This window comes from Lissotriton helveticus, chromosome 12 (assembly GCF_964261635.1).
Source record: "Lissotriton helveticus chromosome 12, aLisHel1.1, whole genome shotgun sequence".
NCBI lineage: Eukaryota > Metazoa > Chordata > Amphibia > Caudata > Salamandridae > Lissotriton > Lissotriton helveticus.
The window spans coordinates 872,506,913-872,527,378 of NC_136073.1; the positions used below are offsets into that span (position 1 = coordinate 872,506,913).

Sequence of the window (20,466 nt, forward strand, 5' to 3'; positions counted from 1 at the left end):
AAGGTGTGAAAAGATGAGTTAGGACATGTGAGGCAATAAATACCTGAATAATCGCACCATAACGGCCGTGCGCCATCTGCCGCCACTGCGAGGAAAGGGGAAGGCCCGCTTGCGCAGGAGGAAAAAAATAAGCTGCGCAATGGACGCAATGGACGCCGAGGCAAAATGGCGGTGTTACAGGCTCGCAACCAATCAGCGCAGGGTCACGCGCACTAAGTTTCCTTCCGCGCGCAGCACCCACGCGTTTGTACCCTCCGCTCTTTCCATTGGTCATCAAACGCATGCTCTTGCTGACAGGGCGGTGTCATCCCGCCCCCGAGGGAACTTGAACCAATAGCAGACGCCATCGCTTCTTCTGGGCGGGATCTGGTTTTCCCGCGCTTCGAATGCTTTACGGATGTGACGCACTTTTAAGGAACTCGTGCGTCAGCGTGTTGCTGTTGAGTGCAGGTGGGACGAAGACTAGGCAGGTTTCCCTGGGTAGTCAGTTAGTCGCAGGTAACTAACAGCCCAGCAAAGGTCCCGCATTTTAAAACCAGCCCTATGAATGGGTGGGTAGAAGAGGTTTATTTTGAAATTACATAGCGTGGTTCTGAATGGGTGCTAGGGTGTTTGTTCAAAAGGGACAACTTTGGAGAACAAATAACAGTCCGATTTCTCTGCACCCATACCATAAACATTGAGCAATTACTGTAGGAGTAAACAAAACAAGCATTTAGACAGAATGTGTTTTGAAAACTCGGCAGGGCAAAGAGAAGTTTTCGAAAAAATATTTCAAGTAAAGCTGTTAGTCATTTTTCAAAATCTTTATTGAAAGTTTTTTTTTTTACACTTAATGAACCAGAAATATAACTACAGATATGACAATACTTCCAACTATTGTATGTCTATTTATGGATGGAGTAGTTTTATGTAGCTCCATGATTTGATTTGATCAGTTCACAGTGTTCTCATGGATTGAATCTCCATGTCATTCTGAGAACCATACGTATTCAGGAGATGTCTGGTACAGTCAATGGATGGAATACTAAAAAGACTTAGTTAAATTATATAACACGGATATTCTATATTGCAGGCTTCACCAATTGGTAGCTTGTGAGCTACTGGTAGCTCTGCAGCTACCTATAAGTGTCTCTCCTGTGTCCAGCCCGCTCAGCTAAATTAGATGTTTTTACTTGGTTGAATTAATATATGTATACCAAAATTGGGACAGTGCATTTGAGAAAAATGTGTTCTCTTCTGCTGTTGTCTGGGGAAAAAAGGCTACATTTCTAAACGTTTAAAGCTGATATTTGAGTGATAAATTGTGGAGATGGGAAGACATTACTGATATCATTATTTTGGTTCCAGGGGCATTGCAGGTATGGCTGGTCTACTATCCTATAGAGGCATTCAAAAATTACAAAACCTTTTTTGCATTACTGTTGGCAACCATGTCTACTGCACTGTAGTGATCACTGCTAGCAATCTTGCCTATGGTGGTCACTAATATAATCTTGTCTAATTATTACAACACTGATAATATTAGTAGGTCAGGATGATTTTCATTGAACAGAAGTAGCTCTTATTACAAAATAGGTTAGAGACCCCTGCATGGAATTTCCTGTTAAGGATATCATTTTTAATGGTAGGGAACTCAAGTCCCATTCTACCATTGTATTTGCAGACATGCCTCTGCAGAATTAACGGAGACCTGCTACACGTGCTTCAGAGAGGACAGAAAAACTAGCCTATTTTCCATGCAGAGGTAACTGTTGATAAACTGATTAAATATTTCTTGGCTTGATATGGCACCAGCCTCCTTCAACAGCACTGAAGAAGAAACAAACAACTGACAGTGGTGTTGCTAAAAAACTCAGCAAATCAACCCTTTGTGGACAGAATTCAGATGCTGACTCCTGTGCCGGTTTATTTTTATTAGGATTGTAAAATTTCAAACAGGATGTAGGGGAGCTAAATTATTTTTATGTACGTTGGAATAAACGCCTAGAAAGTAAAATGAATAAGCAAGTTAAATACCAGAACAGTCCTTCAAAAAGCAAAGGTATGACTACATATTTATAGATACAATGAAAATAAATTTGTTAGAGGTTTAACAAAGTTTTTGTTGATAAACAATACTAATTTTATTAGAAATAGGCATAGTAATTTCATCGAACATTCGTAAAGAGTTTCTGGCTAATTGGCGATGTACTGGAAGTGCGCATATTGACTTTGTACTCCCAGGTTTCTTATGTTGCTTTGTAACATGTATCGACATTACATAGGCACCTACATGCAGCGCGATCTGTAACAACTGAAATGCCCAAAGGTGCATATATATGAAATTGTCATGACATGCTTATATGAAAACTCAAAAACAAGAGAGTTTCTGGCTCCCAAATTTTGTAGTATGTTTTCAAATTATAAGGACTGCACCCAAGAGTATTCTTCTTCTAAACAAATAGAAAAAATTGTTTGATAATTTCACTTCTTAAGACAGCATTGTGGAAAAAAGACATAAATGTAAATAAGAACACAGTGTGAAACCAAGTCATCAGACAAAACGTAACAGCTCTTTCCCCTGATGCTAGGCTACTATCTGAACAACAGCTGGAATATCTCCAGACCGAAGCACAAGTGCAGGCTTTCACAACGTAGCACTATTAGAAGTTCTGCCCCAAACCTTGAGTATGTAACCATGTAACCTACTCCTCATAACATAACAGAAAATTTAACTTCTACAACAAGTTTAAGACTTAGCTCCAAATCTAAAAACAGAGCAATGAGGAGAGCACCAGAAAGCAGCACCCTGTCAGGAGATTAAATATAAAAATACTCCCTTACCACTAGCTAAAACCCACACCCCACCCTGGATAATTAATTTCCCACCCACCGTATCTCTTCTCACAGATGAATTTATAGTCCTTTCTGGAGTTAGTTGAGAATCTAGCTGAATCTTACTAACAGCCAAACATAGCATATCATTATCAATCCTACGAACACTAACTTAACGCAGTTGCGCTGCTTGATGCTCTTAGGTAGTGAACAACTCCATGTATGGTCTGATATAAAAAAATAGATGACCTATACTTGAGCTGCTGTTTATGATCACCTATACTTCTTAGTTGGTGGTCAGCTTTGCAATAGACTTGGAAATGTTTCTCTGATATCAGTAAAGCAAAAATAAGGGCACCTATTCATTCTGCTTCTGACCCTGAGCTTGCCTGCTCCTCATTATCTAGGAAACAATTGAAGATTTATTTTGAGTAGCATAAAATGGCCCAGCTTCATAGCTGCCCACGAATAGGCAAGTTAACCTCAGCATTCCTAGAGATAAAAGACAGGTTCTTATTTGAGCCGGCCCTAGATGTCAATAAACCAGCTGCCGCGAGAAAACTTTACCTTCAGTATAGGTATGGGGTGCTGCCACTTCACTGTTTCACTCATAAATGGAAGGGTTCCCAAGCTACAAATTGTCCGGCTTGTGATTACCCTGTTGAGACAGCACTCCACGTGTTCTTCAGCTGCCCTGGCTACTACAAAGTAAGGAATCGTTGGCTGGCGCAGATCTGCAGGAACCTTGGAACTAGATATTGTATGGAGGCGTTTAGAATTGTCAAGCATGACACAAGTATCCCTATTGTTTTCTCAGTCGCAGGCTTTTTATTTTCCATGTGGTGCACTTGTAGGCTTTTTCTTAAATCACCCTAACAGGCGATAGAAGCCCCTACAATAGAAACTTAACTACTCCATTCTTTAATAAGTTGGGTAGTTCACCTTCCCATGGCTACCCATTGGTAGCTCTAAATTTCTAGCTTTGTTTTTCTGTTTTGAGGGACAAAATTTAGCGTGAGGACTGTGCCGACATTTGTAATATAAGATTGTGGTAATCTTTTTATGAACTTTTTTAGAATAGACTTATTAATTTATTACTTGCACTATGCACTTTCCATAGATGAATTCTGGTTTACAGCTTAGTACAGCCCTCTGAGATATGATCAGTTGTCCTCCATTTCAGGGGATAGAACACTGAAATAGGCTTGTGAATTTTTGTATTTTTATTGTATGGTATTAATGTACATATTGATATCCATTTAATCCTCATTTTTATAACAATGTGTAAATGTATTATGAGGGTATTTTACCATTTTTCTTTCATTTTTTTTCTTTCTTCGTTTTTAAAATTCACTTGTGTGTATTTTGATTGTACTTTTGAGGTCATACTGACCGAAATAAAGTTCATTGATGATGATGATGCTTCTGAATGTGCTGTAAAAAGTAACTAAGTTACAACTTTTTGGCTGCAGTGGTTGACATATTTAACTACAAAATAAAACAATTGTTTTTGAGGAAGAAAATCCACCCTAGTTATTTTGTTTTCTTCATTTTGTATGTGCTGATTTAAAGTCTCCACTTGGGTCATCAGCAGTTTGTATTGTGATGAATAGAAAAGGAACTCTTAGAGGCCTGGACGAAATGGCCAGTTTGCATTTTAAATGTTGCCATCTGCCTCTGTTTTTATATCTGTGGATGATAAAAGATTTTATAGGGTACTGCATGGATTGTCACCATTATAAGCTGCCTATTAAATTTGGAGATGGTTGGGTATGTGTTGGTAGGTAGCGGTGACTATGTGTATCCTTGATTGGAAATGGCCACAGGCAAGTACAAAATCCATTGTCTTTGTAAGGTCTGTGACACACTGTGCTTCAATACAATTCTGGGTTACTTTCTGCTACAGATGACTACTTGGACCATGGTCCTGAGAGAAGGGCCTAAGATGTAGTTATTGAAACCAGACTGCCCATACACCTTATCAATACAAGGAAAATGGTAATGGTAAGTGAGAGGGAGGGCATTGAAACAACTCAGTCAGTCCAGTGTGTAGGCATGATAGTCATACTCATGTTTAATGCATACACCAGGTGCAGTTCTCAAAGACAAGTGGTGAATTTCCTTCCACTTTATATAAACAACCAGTTATGTCACTATGCCTTTTGAGTGGCATCAGTATTACACATAACCATCATACAAGCAAACAAATGGCATGACTTATCTCATAAGACCCTCACAATCTCCAAACATTATCGCAGTCTCAAACAGTGCCTCAGATTTCTCGACAGATGCTCACATGGCTCCAAAAAAAGCTTGAATATCCCACCTAAATCTCAGAGATCTCATAAAGCTCTCCAGATTTTCAAGTAGCCCACAGCATGCCCTAATTTAGCTCTCATGATCCTCATGTCGCTACTAATTGATCACAAATTGCTTCCACAAACCCTAAGGTTAAATATAAACCTCCATCTGCCCGGCTTTACCTATCTAAGAGATATATCTCATGTATGGACAGCAGCTCTCTTTCTTTCTCCTCTGGTATACCACTTGGTAATTCTCCATATCTGTAAACTTCACTTCCCCCTCGTAGCTACTCTCACCTATACTGGACTGTCAAATCAAACTTTGTCTTATCATGATTGTGGGCTCACACCTCTATAGGGGACTTACGAACGGGCTTCAATGTCCTTTATCCATCTTCAGCCCCTTTGCAACCCACCCTTTGACAGTTCCCTTGGTTTTGCTTGTGTATTACAGGATGAGTACCTTCTGAATCCCAGTCCAGGTTGTAGGGCACCAAGGAGATACAATTACAAGGTGAGCAGGGAGCCTCACCTGTGGAAAGGAGAGGTTGCTTTTGGTATTTGGCAGTGGGTTCGTGAGGCTGAAAGTTCGTTTTTTTGTGCAGGATCTATGTCTGCTGAGAAAGGTTTTTCCCTATGCTGCTATTCGGTAGGTTGAGATCTATTTAAAAAAAAAAAATACGACCCCATTAGATAAATGTATTAGTCAATGAATGTGACATTTTTGTCCGCATGTGTGTTCTTATGATCATAGACAAATCACAATATTGACCGTTTGAAGCAGGGGGGTTACGGGTTGATACAGTGTGTATATGCATGAGTTTGTGAGCAAGTATTATTGTTTTGTTCAATACATAAGCATATTACTATACCCTTTTCATCTGTGCTGATACTGAGGGGCATACTTTCAAGGGGATTGCGCAACTGGAACATTACTTATTTTGATGTTCCAGTGGCACAATACCCTGCAACATATGTACAAAGGTAAATAATGCCACTTTCTTTGGCATAACGCCGCTTTGTAAACATGGTACTCTTCCACATAAACAATCATTAAAAAATGGTGATTTGCTACTTCTATGTGTGCTGCAGAGTGCAGCACACATAGAAGTAGCAAATCACCATTGTGTACCTTCCTGCACGTAAACAAGCTTTTCCTGCAATGCAGGCACCCTTGCATTATGGCGCATGGGTGTCTGTGTTGGTGTTAGGCAGCTATTTGTAGCACCACAGCTAAGGAAAACGCAAGCACATCCCTGTGTTTTGGAAATGGCGGAGCGTGGCACTGCAATATTTGCTGCAGCTCCGTGCCCCCTCATTTCCTTGTAAATATGCCCCTGGGTCTTTAACATTTTTGTAAACACAGAATAATACAAAACTGTGATGTTTCCCTTTTGCCTTGCAGCCATAATGTCTATAATACCGCCTTCTTTAATACTGATAGCATGGTTTGTTTCAGTTGCCACTCTTAACCCATTCACTGTATTAACCCAAAGTTCACAGAGTCCATACTTTTTATGTTCACATCTACTGCTTCATTTAACCAGATGCCCTCGTTTCTCTACCAGGGTTGCATTGTATTTATTCTGTTCAAAGGCCAACCTTGCTCTGTCAGTTAACCCACTAAGATAATAAACACTGGTATCTCTTTCAACTTCTTTTTCCTCTCAACTTTATTCATTAGTGTGTACTCCATTATTTTGCCAGTATGACCTGTTCTGATAATGCCTTTGACAACTTTCCCAACATTGTATTAGTATTTGTATTGTAAGTATTTTGTGGCCCCTTCAATGACCCTATGAGTGGGGAGAGTTTTGCATTCAAAGAGGTGAGTACACTAATGATAGCATGATTTCAGTAGCTTCAAAAGATGATGGAAAGACGCATCAATGAACAAAAATAACTCTTTCAGATCGTTATCTGATTTAGGTCTCAAACCAGAGAGTGGGTTGTGGTGGTGGTTGACCTGCAGACAGGAAGGTTTCCCTTTGACATCTGAGTGGTTGTGATTGTCTTCTTGCTGCTTCTCAGGATCTTCCGCCTTACCTTCTGACGGAATTCCTCTGACACGTAATAGTAAACGAACGGATCAATACAGTTGTTAAAGGTGCTTAAAGCCAGGCAGACCATATAGATGAAGTACAAATCCCCAAAACGACTCAGGCAACGTTCGGAGTAGTGAATCAGGAGCACCACGTTACTAGGTGTGAATAAAATCACAGTGATTACTAGGCTCAAAACAGTGAGTTTGATGGCATAGGAGTACTTTTCTCCATTGCTGATCAGCACCTTGACAACAGATGTGTAGCAGAAAAGTATGATTAGCAATGGCACCAGAAATCCCAGTGTGACCAAGCAAATGAAGTGGTAGAAGAAGTACCCAGAGAGGTCGTTTCTAGGCAGAACATCATGACACAGAGTGAGGTCAGACTGGTCCAGGTCGTAAGACTGTTGGAAAACAGTCAGTGGCAACGTAAAAGCCAAGGAAATGAACCAAATAGCCACGCACATACAAATCGCAAAGGTCCTGCTGCGGAACGACCTGGAAAAGAACGGATGGACAACAGCAATGTACCTGTCAATGCTGATGCTCATCAGCAGTAGGACTGAGCAATACATATTTCCATAAAAGTACATGGTAACTATGCGGCACATGGCTTCACCAAATAACCAATGGTTACCCAGAAAGTAGTATGAGATTTTGAAGGGCAACACCGCAATCAGGAGCAGGTCAGCTGCTGCCAGGTTCATCAGGAAGATGGTGGATGGCATCTTCTTCACCTTTGTTGCTAGAATCCAGAACGCTAGCCCATTGGAAGGCAAGCCAACCATGAACACCAAGGTGTAGAGAGTAGGGACCACAGTGACAATGACTGAGCTGTTGAGGTGCAATCTGGTGGACTTGCCGATGGAGAGGAAAGTCTTATTTCCACGCATGACTTCCTGTCCAGGTATCGATCGTGGGATGCAAATGGTGACTTCAGATGTACCTGAGTCATTTTCAAAGCTTTCGCCTGAATAATCTGTAAGGAGACAGAAATGTGCAAGATTTGAATTTTGCATTCTTATGAAATGGACGATCACAGCAGTAAGAAGACAACTGGTGCATCTGAGTAGTACACATGTCATACATTTCTATGACAATCCTGACTCGCTTGCTGGTTTTCATTAGCAACTTGAACCCCCTTGACGGACTTGGTATCTTCAGTTTGGTGATTTATGGGTGACTCGTTTTTGCAGGGCAAACATAGCCGGCTCAAATCGAATCTATACCAAATGTGCACTTTAAGACTTCTATGTGTCTAGACTATGGTATTTTAGAAGTACAGTTATTTACGCAGAAAGTATTGACATTGAATTTCAGTGCCATCCTGCGTTCCTTCTAAACAAAGCCTCCACCCCATCTATTGTTTATGGTTTTTAAGAATTGTTGAGTGATAAAATCTCCGTAACAATGTAAATTTATACTTTGGAATCAAAGTTGATTTGAGAGGAATGATGAAAGCAAAAGGTTAAAGGACTGTTGGAAAAGCGACCTGACGTGGGGGATGTACTGTGTGGGCTTTAATGTATGAATATATGTGTTATCTTGACTTGTCTGAACAGTGTCACTTCAACTCACAACAATAAGTCATGGTTCTACCCATTCTGAAGTGAGGTATTTTTCAGTCTGAGACACTCAATTTTAGTGACTAGTTGTCCAGTAGCATGGTGCCAACTCTGGTGGGGGACTGTTGTGCGGTCTTGCTGTCAGCTGATTCCTGATGTGGCAGCAGAAATGTTCTGGGTATGGTTGTGTGCACTAGACTGCTAGTTCTAGACGCCAACTCCACCTGTAGGAATCCATTATGCAGCAGGCATAAAGTTAATGTGAAGAGGTGGTAAGTGTCTTGAGAATAACTCACCAGTGGATCTATGTGGGGGCGTTGGTTTCACCACAGGAAAACAATTGCCCATTATTCGAAAGGTCATCCATGGGTGGCTGAATAAGTGTGAAAAGCCACTAAATAATAATGCGGTATTGATACTGAATGGATATGTGTGCTTTCTGTGTGACTCAGAGTGTGAGACCTAGCCCTTCCATGTTACTCATGTGAAAGGTACAGTAAGATCTCCTGCTCAAGAATTAGGATCTCCGAGCAGAGTTAGGAATGTGTACAAGAGATGTTGGAGAATTCTAATGAGAAGCATTGACAGGCTAGTTACGAAACATAGGCTTACCGGGTAAAGTGTTGTGGGCAATGCTTTATTGCAAATATTAATTTGTTAGGGAAGTGTTAGACCGTGTATAGTTAGTTAGGTTGGTCTGTCTGCTCTTTCTGTATTTTGGATTGCTTGGCCCAGTTCATGTTTCTTAAAATATGGTCCTGAACCTTGAATCTGTATTATTCATTTAGCCTCATTTTCTTTTTCTGGAAATCCAGCCTTTCCTTTCCTGAACCATGTTTCTGAATTCTGTTCACAGTGTTCCATTCCCTTTGTCCTCTTGTGTTTCTGTTCAAAACGAAGTTACTTTTACCTTAGGGTGTAAGTGAGTTATGAGGCTTGGTGTCTTATGTACAGGGATTAACTTGGTGCTCCATAAGCGCTGATGGGTGTCTCCCAAGTGTCTTTGACAATACCCTGTTCCCGGCCAGAATACCGGTTGCAGTCTTCTATCCTGCTGTTGATCTTCCAGGTTTCAGTTACTTCCCTATGCATGATAGCCCCTCAACTCGATTTCCCTTGTCCCCACACAGACCATCTTCCCCTGTTCAGTTATTCAAGTCCCAGTCTCAGCAGACGTCCTGACAAAAAGACAGTAGAAGCTCAGACCTCAAGGTTATTAATGTAGGGCAAGGGATCTTACCTGCGAGTGTCTTGCTGTGTTATTAAATCACTTTAATCCTTTGGGAGGTGAAGGGTAGAAACTTGCTGGAGAGGGGCAGGGTCATTCTACTGCTAGCAATCCCAGTAGCTAAAGGATAATTAGCCATGCTTTAGCTAACCTAGAGATTTCAGAACTAGAGGGAAGTAATTTTACAAAATAAAAAGCTATTTTTTTCACAATGGGAATATTTCATGGGCAAAAACTTTCATGACTACATAAGGTGATAGTAGCAGCAGAGTTATTTATATATTTATTAAAGAGTTTAGGTCGAGCCGCTCGACTTTTAGTAAGGGGTTTTTCAAAGTGCTACCCACAAGCTTTTCCTGGCCTAAAGCTTGCGTGAATGTGCGCAGCCGCCATCTGCCTTTCTTATCTCATTAAGCCTTGTTCTAATGGTTCCTCTGCTCGCACTCCCCCCTCCCTTCTCCCCCTCCCTCCTCATCACCTTTATTCAGGCTCCTCTGCTTGCACTACCCCCTCCCTTCTTCCCCTGCCTTCTCGTCACCTCTGCTTACACTACCCCGTCACTATCCCCCTTTCTCCCCCCGCCGTTCTCGTCAGCTTTTTTTTTTTTTTTTAGATTGCTGTCTATGCTACAACTCTCAAAATGCCTGAGATTGATGGGATTTAAAGTTCATCAGCCCCTGATAACATGGAGTCACCTGATACCCCAATTTCTACCGCATAATCTTCCTACAAGGTGTGTTAAATGTTGCCGGGCGTGGCGAAGGATTCATTACAGAATATTTTAGCAGCACTTTGTCATCAGACATGCTGCTGTGCGAGGGGATATTTCTTCATCTGCCAAAAAAGAAATGTTAAAGGCGTTAAAATGTTAAAGTACTTACTGCACTGACATTTTCCCTACATAGAACCCAAATGTGAACTGTCTTTCGTGCGGGTAGAGACAAGATAGGAAGTTTAATGAACGCCATCTGTTTAATACACAAATGGGATTGAGTGATAAAGCGCTCTGCCACTGCTGGGATTAAATGGCCATTCCCACCACTCACCTCACGCAAGCGAGGTAGTCTCCTAAAAGAATATCCCCGCCCCTTTCAAGACGAAGCACACTTCAGCTGGCTGTCTGCCCTCAAAGCCTGAAACCCCAGCCCAGGTCCATTTGCTTGGATTTGTTTCCAGCAAAGGTCCTGTTCTGGTTACAACTGTCTTGAAAGCGAATTCTCTGTGTTCGTATATTCACCTTCTTCCATTATGCAACAAACACAAAGAAACCCTGTGCATCTGACCATTTAAGCGCTTCCTCCCCATTTGTTGCAGGGCCCCGAACTCTACAACACAACTAAAGAATGCCATTTGTATGTGGGTCTAGCATCTCTGCTAGAGGTACTATGTGTGTCATCATGACTTCGGTCCACAGCTAATGCCAATCCGAGCGTATAGCTTTGAAGCTCTTCTTTGCACAGTTTAAGACCACAGAAAATACATTCACTTTGTTTTTGATACCTTTCAAAGTATAGCTTGACTAGAACAATGTTTTTTTTTCAAATATGTGCAAACCCTTTGACCTGCCAATTGCAAAATGTTCAACTAATAAAACACTGTAGAGAAGGTGCATTGTTAATCTGCTGTGAATCGTGTGTTATTTCTTGCATAAAAGTGCCCCTTTGGGGTGTAACAGAACACTGGAGGTTCCCTCTGCCCCCCTTTGTATCAGCAGAAGCGTTTAACAATGAATCCCCCATGGCAGATGTCGTCCTTGTTCCCACGCCTTTACTTGCAACGTAAACCCACGCTTCAGCCAATACCATCAAACGTTGAGTCTCTTTAAAAAAAGAAGGTCCGGGCATGGTGTGGTGTAGCCGGGCCGTATCCATCTGCGCATGTAAACACTGGCAATAAAAACAAGCATTGGCATAGCCAATCGGTCTCTTTTTTTGGACCTTATAAGTATTTAGTTAAGCAGCACAATATCCTTGGTGCAACAACACCAGCTGTTGCATGGCTAAACACTTAAAAGGTCCCAAAGGCGAGACCTATTGGTTGTTATCATTTACTTCCGAGAGCTTGGTAGCGAGGTAAGGATGCAGCAGTATGATACAGCAAGGAAGATTGTGGTCATATGGAGTGGTCACACTACAGTTCCTTTCGCAATTCCTGTATCTGTAGCTCCCAAGACAACATCCTAGTTAAAAAAGTTTGGCGGAAAGAAAGAGGTTCTCTAACGTAATGCGTGCCTCGAGAAGGCGATAAGTTGGTGCCTTTCTAGTGTAAATAGAGCTTGCCTCAAGCCCAAGGGTGCTTGCATGAGAATGCCCACGTGCCATACTTGGTACAGACCCTCTTAACAAGGTAGTGTAAAGAGGTTTTATGCGTCATCTTGGCGAAATGAAATCCCAAAATCAACACTTTGCTCTGGTTTGCGTCACTTTTGTGATGCAAGCTCGGTGCAAAATATTGCTAAATTTGGCCCCTTGTCTTTCAGAATATTCCCTAGCACTTTCTTACTTTCAGGTCTATGAGCCGATTTATGTAGTTCTTGCGAGAGTTGCCTGAGTGTGGTCGGAGGACAGGGTGGGGTCAGTAAACTGCCAGTCTTTATGGATGCCGTGGGAGATAGGCTTGTACCTCCGGGGCGCTGGAAGTGCTGCTAGAACCTAGTCACTGACAAGCCAGTCTGTCTTATAGGCTGCCAGGAGGTGGGCTGGTGGCTCTCGGAGGCCCGTAGCTAGGACAGAGTCAGTGCCAAGGGGAAACAACCTTTACAACGCACTCATTACATCGCACTACCTTTACATAGCAGTCAATACATCGCAACATCCTTTACATCGCATGTCATTACAACGCAGCCATTACATTGCATGTCACTACAACGCATGTCATTACAACTCATGTCACTACAACGCAGGCATTACATCGCAAGTCATTGCAATGCATACCATTACAACGCATAGTACCCTTACACTAGCCAACACTTACCCTACTGTTGCACTCACTGGAGTTAGAATAGTAATTATTACCCCTATACTATCCAACACCTACCTTAAATGCGATGTAATGGTATGCATTGTAATGGTATGCGTTGTAAAGGTATAATGCGATGTAATGGAATGCGTTGTAAAGGTAGTTTCTGAAAATGCGATGTAATGGCATGCAATGTAAAATAATGTGTTGTAAAGGATGTTGCGATGTAAAAACTGCGTTGTAAAGGCATGCATTGTAAATGTATGCGTTGTAACTTCATACATTCATGCCAAGCCGGTGTGTCCTATAGGGCTGTCAGGGGGTGGGCTCACAGGCCGGTAGTTAGGACAGAGTCAGTGCCAAGCCGGTCTGTCCTATAGGGCTGTCAGAGGGTGGGCTCAGAGGCGTAGTTTGGACAGAGTCTGCCAAGCCGGTGTGTCCTATAGGGCTGTCAGAGGGTGGGCTCAGAGGCCGGTAGTTAGGACAGAGTCAGTGCCAAGCCGGTCTGTCCTATAGGGCTGTCAGGGGGTGGGCTCAGAGGTCGGTAGTTAAGACAGAGTCAGTGCCAAGCCGGTGTGTCCTATAGGGCTGTCAGAGGGTGGGTTCAGAGGCCGGTAGTTAGGACAGAGTCAGTGCCAAGCCGGTGTGTCCTATAGGGCTGTCAGAGGGTGGGCTCAGAGGCCGGTAGTTAGGACAGAGTCAGTGCCAAGCCGGTCTGTCCTATAGGGCTGTCAGGGGGTGGGCTCAGAGGCCGGTAGTTAGGACAGAGTCAGTGCCAAGCCGGTGTGTCCTATAGGGCTGTCAGAGGGTGGGCTCAGAGGCCGGTAGTTAGGACAGAGTCAGTGCCAAGCCGGTCTGTCCTATAGGGCTGTCAGGGGGTGGGCTCACAGGCCGGTAGTTAGGACAGAGTCAGTGCCAAGCCGGTCTGTCCTATAGGGCTGTCAGGGGGTGGGCTCACAGGCCGGTAGTTAGGACAGAGTCAGTGCCAAGCCGGTCTGTCCTATAGGGCTGTCAGGGGGTGGGCTCACAGGCCGGTAGTAAGGACAGAGTCAGTGCCAAGCCGGTCTGTCCTATAGGGCTGTCAGGGGGTGGGCTCAGAGGCCGGTAGTTAGGACAGAGTCAGTGCCAAGCCGGTCTGTCCTATAGGGCTGTCAGGGGGTGGGCTCACAGGCCGGTAGTTAGGACAGAGTCAGTGCCAAGCCGGTGTGTCCTATAGGGGTGTCAGAGGGTGGGCTCAGAGGCCGGTAGTTAGGACAGAGTCAGTGCCAAGCCGGTCTGTCCTATAGGGCTGTCAGTGGGAGGGCTCAGAGGCCGGTAGTTAGGACAGAGTCAGTGCCAAGCCGGTGTGTCCTATAGGGCTGTCAGTGGGTGGGCTCAGAGGCCGGTAGTTAGGACAGAGTCAGTGCCAAGCCGGTGTGTTCTATAGGGCTGTTAGAGGGTGGGCTCAGAGGCCGGTAGTTAGGACAGAGTCAGTGCCAAGCCGGTGTGTCCTATAGGGCTGTCAGGGGGTGGGCTCAGAGGCCGGTAGTTAGGACAGAGTCAGTGCCAAGCCGGTGTGTCCTATAGGGCTGTCAGTGGGAGGGCTCAGAGGCCGGTAGTTAGGACAGAGTCAGTGCCAAGCCGGTGTGTCCTATAGGGCTGTCAGTGGGAGGGCTCAGAGGCCGGTAGTTAGGACAGAGTCAGTGCCAAGCCGGTGTGTCCTATAGGGCTGTCAGAGGGTGGGCTCAGAGGCCGGTAGTTAGGACAGAGTCAGTGCCAAGTCGGTCTGTCCTATAGGGCTGTCAGTGGGAGGGCTCAGAGGCCGGTAGTTAGGACAGAGTCAGTGCCAGGCCGGTCTGTCCTATAGGGCTGTCAGGGGGTGGGCTCAGAGGTCGGTAGTTAAGACAGAGTCAGTGCCAAGTCGGTCTGTCCTATAGGGCTGTCAGAGGGTGGGCTCAGAGGTCGGTAGTTAGGACAGAGTCAGTGCCAAGCCGGTGTGTCCTATAGGGCTGTCAGGGGGTGGGCTCACAGGCCGGTAGTTAGGACAGAGTCAGTGCCAAGCCGGTGTGTCCTATAGGGCTGTCAGAGGGTGGGCTCAGAGGCCGGTAGTTAGGACAGAGTCAGTGCCAAGCCGGTCTGTCCTATAGGGCTGTCAGGATGTGGGCTGGTGGCTCTTGGAGGCCGGTAGTTAGGACAGAGTCAGTGCCAAGCCGGTCTGTCCTATAGGGCTGTCAGGGGGTGGGCTCACAGGCCGGTAGTTAGGACAGAGTCAGTGCCAAGCCGGTGTGTCCTATAGGGCTGTCAGTGGGAGGGCTCAGAGGCCGGTAGTTAGGACAGAGTCAGTGCCAAGCCGGTCTGTCCTATAGGGCTGTCAGGGGGTGGGCTCACAGGCCGGTAGTTAGGACAGAGTCAGTGCCAAGCCGGTCTGTCCTATAGGGCTGTCAGGGGGTGGGCTCAGAGGTCGGTAGTTAAGACAGAGTCAGTGCCAAGCCGGTGTGTCCTATAGGGCTGTCAGAGGGTGGGCTCAGAGGCCGGTAGTTAGGACAGAGTCAGTGCCAAGCCGGTGTGTCCTATAGGGCTGTCAGGGGGTGGGCTCAGAGGTCGGTAGTTAAGACAGAGTCAGTGCCAAGCCGGTGTGTCCTATAGGGCTGTCAGGGGGTGGGCTCACAGGCCGGTAGTTAGGACAGAGTCAGTGCCAAGCCGGTGTGTCCTATAGGGCTGTCAGGGGGTGGGCTCACAGGCCGGTAGTTAGGACAGAGTCAGTGCCAAGCCTGTCTGTTCTATAGGGCTTTCAGGAGGCGGGCTGGAGGCTCTCGGAGGCCGGTAGTTAGGACAGAGTCAGTGCCAAGCCGGTCTGTCCTATAGGGCTGTCAGTGAGAGGGCTCAGAGGCCGGTAGTTAGGACAGAGTCAGTGCCAAGCCGGTGTGTCCTATAGGGCTGTCAGTGGGTGGGCTCAGAGGCCGGTAGTTAGGACAGAGTCAGTGCCAAGCCGGTGTGTTCTATAGGGCTGTCAGAGGGTGGGCTCAGAGGCCGGTAGTTAGGACAGAGTCAGTGCCAAGCCGGTGTGTCCTATAGGGCTGTCAGGGGGTGGGCTCAGAGGCCGGTAGTTAGGACAGAGTCAGTGCCAAGCCGGTGTGTCCTATAGGGCTGTCAGTGGGAGGGCTCAGAGGCCGGTAGTTAGGACAGAGTCAGTGCCAAGCCGGTGTGTCCTATAGGGCTGTCAGTGGGAGGGCTCAGAGGCCGGTAGTTAGGACAGAGTCAGTGCCAAGCCGGTGTGTCCTATAGGGCTGTCAGAGGGTGGGCTCAGAGGCCGGTAGTTAGGACAGAGTCAGTGCCAAGTCGGTCTGTCCTATAGGGCTGTCAGTGGGAGGGCTCAGAGGCCGGTAGTTAGGACAGAGTCAGTGCCAAGCCGGTCTGTCCTATAGGGCTGTCAGGGGGTGGGCTCAGAGGTCGGTAGTTAAGACAGAGTCAGTGCCAAGTCGGTCTGTCCTATAGGGCTGTCAGAGGGTGGGCTCAGAGGCCGGTAGTTAGGACAGAGTCAGTGCCAAGCCGGTGTGTCCTATAGGGCTGTCAGGGGGTGGGCTCACAGGCCGGTAGTTAGGACAGAGTCAGTGCCAAGCCGGTGTGTCCTATAGGGCTGTCAGAGGGTGGGCTCAGAGGCCGGTAGTTAGGACAGAGTCAGTGCCAAGCCGGTCGGTCCTATAGGGCTGTCAGGATGTGGGCTGGTGGCTCTTGGAGGCCGGTAGTTAGGACAGAGTCAGTGCCAAGCCGGTCTGTCCTATAGGGCTGTCAGGGGGTGGGCTCACAGGCCGGTAGTTAGGACAGAGTCAGTGCCAAGCCGGTGTGTCCTATAGGGCTGTCAGGGGGTGGGCTCACAGGCCGGTAGTTAGGACAGAGTCAGTGCCAAGCCGGTGTGTCCTATAGGGCTGTCAGAGGGTGGGCTCAGAGGCCGGTAGTTAGGACAGAGTCAGTGCCAAGCCGGTCTGTCCTATAGGGCTGTCAGGATGTGGGCTGGTGGCTCTTGGAGGCCGGTAGTTAGGACAGAGTCAGTGCCAAGCCGGTCTGTCCTATAGGGCTGTCAGGGGGTGGGCTCACAGGCCGGTAGTTAGGACAGAGTCAGTGCCAAGCCGGTGTGTCCTATAGGGCTGTCAGTGGGAGGGCTCAGAGGCCGGTAGTTAGGACAGAGTCAGTGCCAAGCCGGTCTGTCCTATAGGGCTGTCAGGGGGTGGGCTCAGAGGCCGGTAGTTAGGACAGAGTCAGTGCCAAGCCGGTCTGTCCTATAGGGCTGTCAGGGGGTGGGCTCAGAGGTCGGTAGTTAAGACAGAGTCAGTGCCAAGCCGGTGTGTCCTATAGGGCTGTCAGTGGGTGGGCTCAGAGGCCGGTAGTTAGGACAGAGTCAGTGCCAAGCCGGTGTGTTCTATAGGGCTGTCAGAGGGTGGGCTCAGAGGCCGGTAGTTAGGACAGAGTCAGTGCCAAGCCGGTGTGTCCTATAGGGCTGTCAGGGGGTGGGCTCAGAGGCCGGTAGTTAGGACAGAGTCAGTGCCAAGCCGGTGTGTCCTATAGGGCTGTCAGTGGGAGGGCTCAGAGGCCGGTAGTTAGGACAGAGTCAGTGCCAAGCCGGTGTGTCCTATAGGGCTGTCAGTGGGAGGGCTCAGAGGCCGGTAGTTAGGACAGAGTCAGTGCCAAGCCGGTGTGTCCTATAGGGCTGTCAGAGGGTGGGCTCAGAGGCCGGTAGTTAGGACAGAGTCAGTGCCAAGTCGGTCTGTCCTATAGGGCTGTCAGTGGGAGGGCTCAGAGGCCGGTAGTTAGGACAGAGTCAGTGCCAAGCCGGTCTGTCCTATAGGGCTGTCAGGGGGTGGGCTCAGAGGTCGGTAGTTAAGACAGAGTCAGTGCCAAGTCGGTCTGTCCTATAGGGCTGTCAGAGGGTGGGCTCAGAGGCCGGTAGTTAGAACAGAGTCAGTGCCAAGCCGGTGTGTCCTATAGGGCTGTCAGGGGGTGGGCTCACAGGCCGGTAGTTAGGACAGAGTCAGTGCCAAGCCGGTGTGTCCTATAGGGCTGTCAGAGGGTGGGCTCAGAGGCCGGTAGTTAGGACAGAGTCAGTGCCAAGCCGGTCGGTCCTATAGGGCTGTCAGGATGTGGGCTGGTGGCTCTTGGAGGCCGGTAGTTAGGACAGAGTCAGTGCCAAGCCGGTCTGTCCTATAGGGCTGTCAGGGGGTGGGCTCACAGGCCGGTAGTTAGGACAGAGTCAGTGCCAAGCCGGTGTGTCCTATAGGGCTGTCAGGGGGTGGGCTCACAGGCCGGTAGTTAGGACAGAGTCAGTGCCAAGCCGGTGTGTCCTATAGGGCTGTCAGAGGGTGGGCTCAGAGGCCGGTAGTTAGGACAGAGTCAGTGCCAAGCCGGTCTGTCCTATAGGGCTGTCAGGATGTGGGCTGGTGGCTCTTGGAGGCTGGTAGTTAGGACAGAGTCAGTGCCAAGCCGGTCTGTCCTATAGGGCTGTCAGGGGGTGGGCTCACAGGCCGGTAGTTAGGACAGAGTCAGTGCCAAGCCGGTGTGTCCTATAGGGCTGTCAGTGGGAGGGCTCAGAGGCCGGTAGTTAGGACAGAGTCAGTGCCAAGCCGGTCTGTCCTATAGGGCTGTCAGGGGGTGGGCTCAGAGGCCGGTAGTTAGGACAGAGTCAGTGCCAAGCCGGTCTGTCCTATAGGGCTGTCAGGGGGTGGGCTCAGAGGTCGGTAGTTAAGACAGAGTCAGTGCCAAGCCGGTGTGTCCTATAGGGCTGTCAGAGGGTGGGCTCAGAGGCCGGTAGTTAGGACAGAGTCAGTGCCAAGCCGGTCTGTCCTATAGGGCTGTCAGTGGGAGGGCTCAGAGGCCGGTAGTTAGGACAGAGTCAGTGCCAAGCCGGTGTGTCCTATAGGGCTGTCAGTGGGAGGGCTCAGAGGCCGGTAGTTAGGACAGAGTCAGTGCCAAGCCGGTGTGTCCTATAGGGCTGTCAGAGGGTGGGCTCAGAGGCCGGTAGTTAGGACAGAGTCAGTGCCAAGCCGGTGTGTCCTATAGGGCTGTCAGGGGGTGGGCTCACAGGCCGGTAGTTAGGACAGAGTCAGTGCCAAGCCTGTCTGTCCTATAGGGCTTTCAGGAGGCGGGCTGGAGGCTCTCGGAGGCCGGTAGCTAGGACAGAGTCAGTGTGAAGCCGGTCTGCCCTATAGGACTGTCAGATGGAAGGCTTGTATTGGTGAGAAGCCAGTAGCTGGGACAGAGTTCGTGTCAAGCCAGTCTGTCCTGTAGGGCCATCGACAGGAATGTCTCTGGGAGGCCGTAGCTAGGACAGGGTGAGTGACAAGCCTGCCTTTCTTACAGGGATGCTGGGGGGGGGGAGGTAATCTGATGCATGTGTGATGTTCGTGGCTAGGACAGAGTCAGGGCTGTCAGGGAGTGAGCTAGTCCCTCTGGGAGGCCGCTTGCTTGGAAGAACAGAGCCACAGAGACCCTGACAAGTCACCCTGCCCTCTAGGGATGTCGAGAGCTAGGCTGGTGCCAGCAGCTGGGACAGATGTAGTCACATACCAGACTGTCCCACGGTGGGGGGCGAGGCGAGGCCGAGCCTAGGGGGCCCTTAGAGTCAGACAGCTGCACTGAAACGTGGGGTGTTCTCGAGTGACTGGGATCGCTCCGTGCAGCCTGGAGGCTGGAAGGGAAAGGAGAGAGTCAGTCGTATTCCAGACTGGCCAATAGAAAGGGCTGCAGGAGATAGAAGACTGGCAGTGCCCCTCCTGTGCCATTTAAGAAGCCCCCCGCCGCTAGTCTGCAATGACCGTCCCATAAAGCCCCGAGCGCCTCTGTTGTAAAGCAGGCCGGCGGTAGAGGGGACATCTGAAAGCCATCCAAGCCTCTCAGCGGGCGGGCGGGCAGGCAGGCCCATGTATGTACATCTATTTGTGAAATCCCGCATCTGCTTCCTGCCTGCCCACACCCTCCCTCCCCAAGCTTGTAAGAAACTCCACGTTTGTGGGTGAAAGGGTTTTTCCTGCTTTCCAGAGGCGCCGAAAAAAATACATTTACAATAAGTGGTGCAATGCCATAAGTCACGTTACCCGCTTCAGACGGATGAGAGGACGGACAGCCCTACAGGCAACAAGCGCGCGCAAATGATGCATGAACCCGGCGGGCTATCCCATCTGGAAGAAAGTTCCGAAGCATCTTCTGCTGCGCTAGGCGTCCGCCCCACGCACCCCTCCACAGCCCAGTCACGCAGAGTACATACCGTCATAGTACTGGTCCCCCTGGCAGGGCCCCACGAGGCAGAGCAGCAGGAGGGCCGCACGGCAGGCCCGCGCCGCCCAGGGCCCCTCCATCCCCGCAGCCTGGCCCCGGCCAGGGCGCTGCATGGCTCTGATTATCGCTTTCCTCTCCTCCTGGCTCTTAACTCTCGCAGACAGGCAGACAGCAGCAGAGGGAGCTTTTCCTGTCTGACGTCAGCGGTCGTGTGTCTTTTTAGGGTGGGGGCGGGGGACCACAGAGGGACATCCTGGTAAACAGCACAGAGGGAGCAGAGCTGGCATGAAAGAAATGGGAAAGTTT

The 20,466-nt window shown here is 48.0% G+C and overlaps 1 protein-coding gene and 1 long non-coding RNA gene across 2 annotated transcripts in view; one reads left to right on the forward strand and one right to left on the reverse strand.

The window, feature by feature from the left end:
- The first annotated feature begins 443 nt into the window (after positions 1-443).
- LOC144798461 (uncharacterized) overlaps positions 444-20,466 on the forward strand; it is a 122,933-nt gene continuing 102,910 nt past the window's right edge. Inside the window, exons 1-2 of the long non-coding RNA XR_013603542.1 lie at positions 444-498; positions 5,575-5,634. This is a non-coding gene — a long non-coding RNA (uncharacterized LOC144798461). The remainder of the gene's footprint in view (positions 499-5,574; positions 5,635-20,466) is intronic.
- Positions 792-20,304, reverse strand: F2RL3 (F2R like thrombin or trypsin receptor 3). The gene is made up of 2 exons (XM_078669355.1): positions 20,150-20,304; positions 792-8,143 (listed from the first exon to the last, which is right to left on the reverse strand). The coding sequence occupies exons 1-2, from the start codon at positions 20,271-20,273 to the stop codon at positions 7,053-7,055; spliced, it is 1,215 nt and encodes a 404-aa protein (XP_078525481.1). The 5' UTR covers positions 20,274-20,304; the 3' UTR covers positions 792-7,052.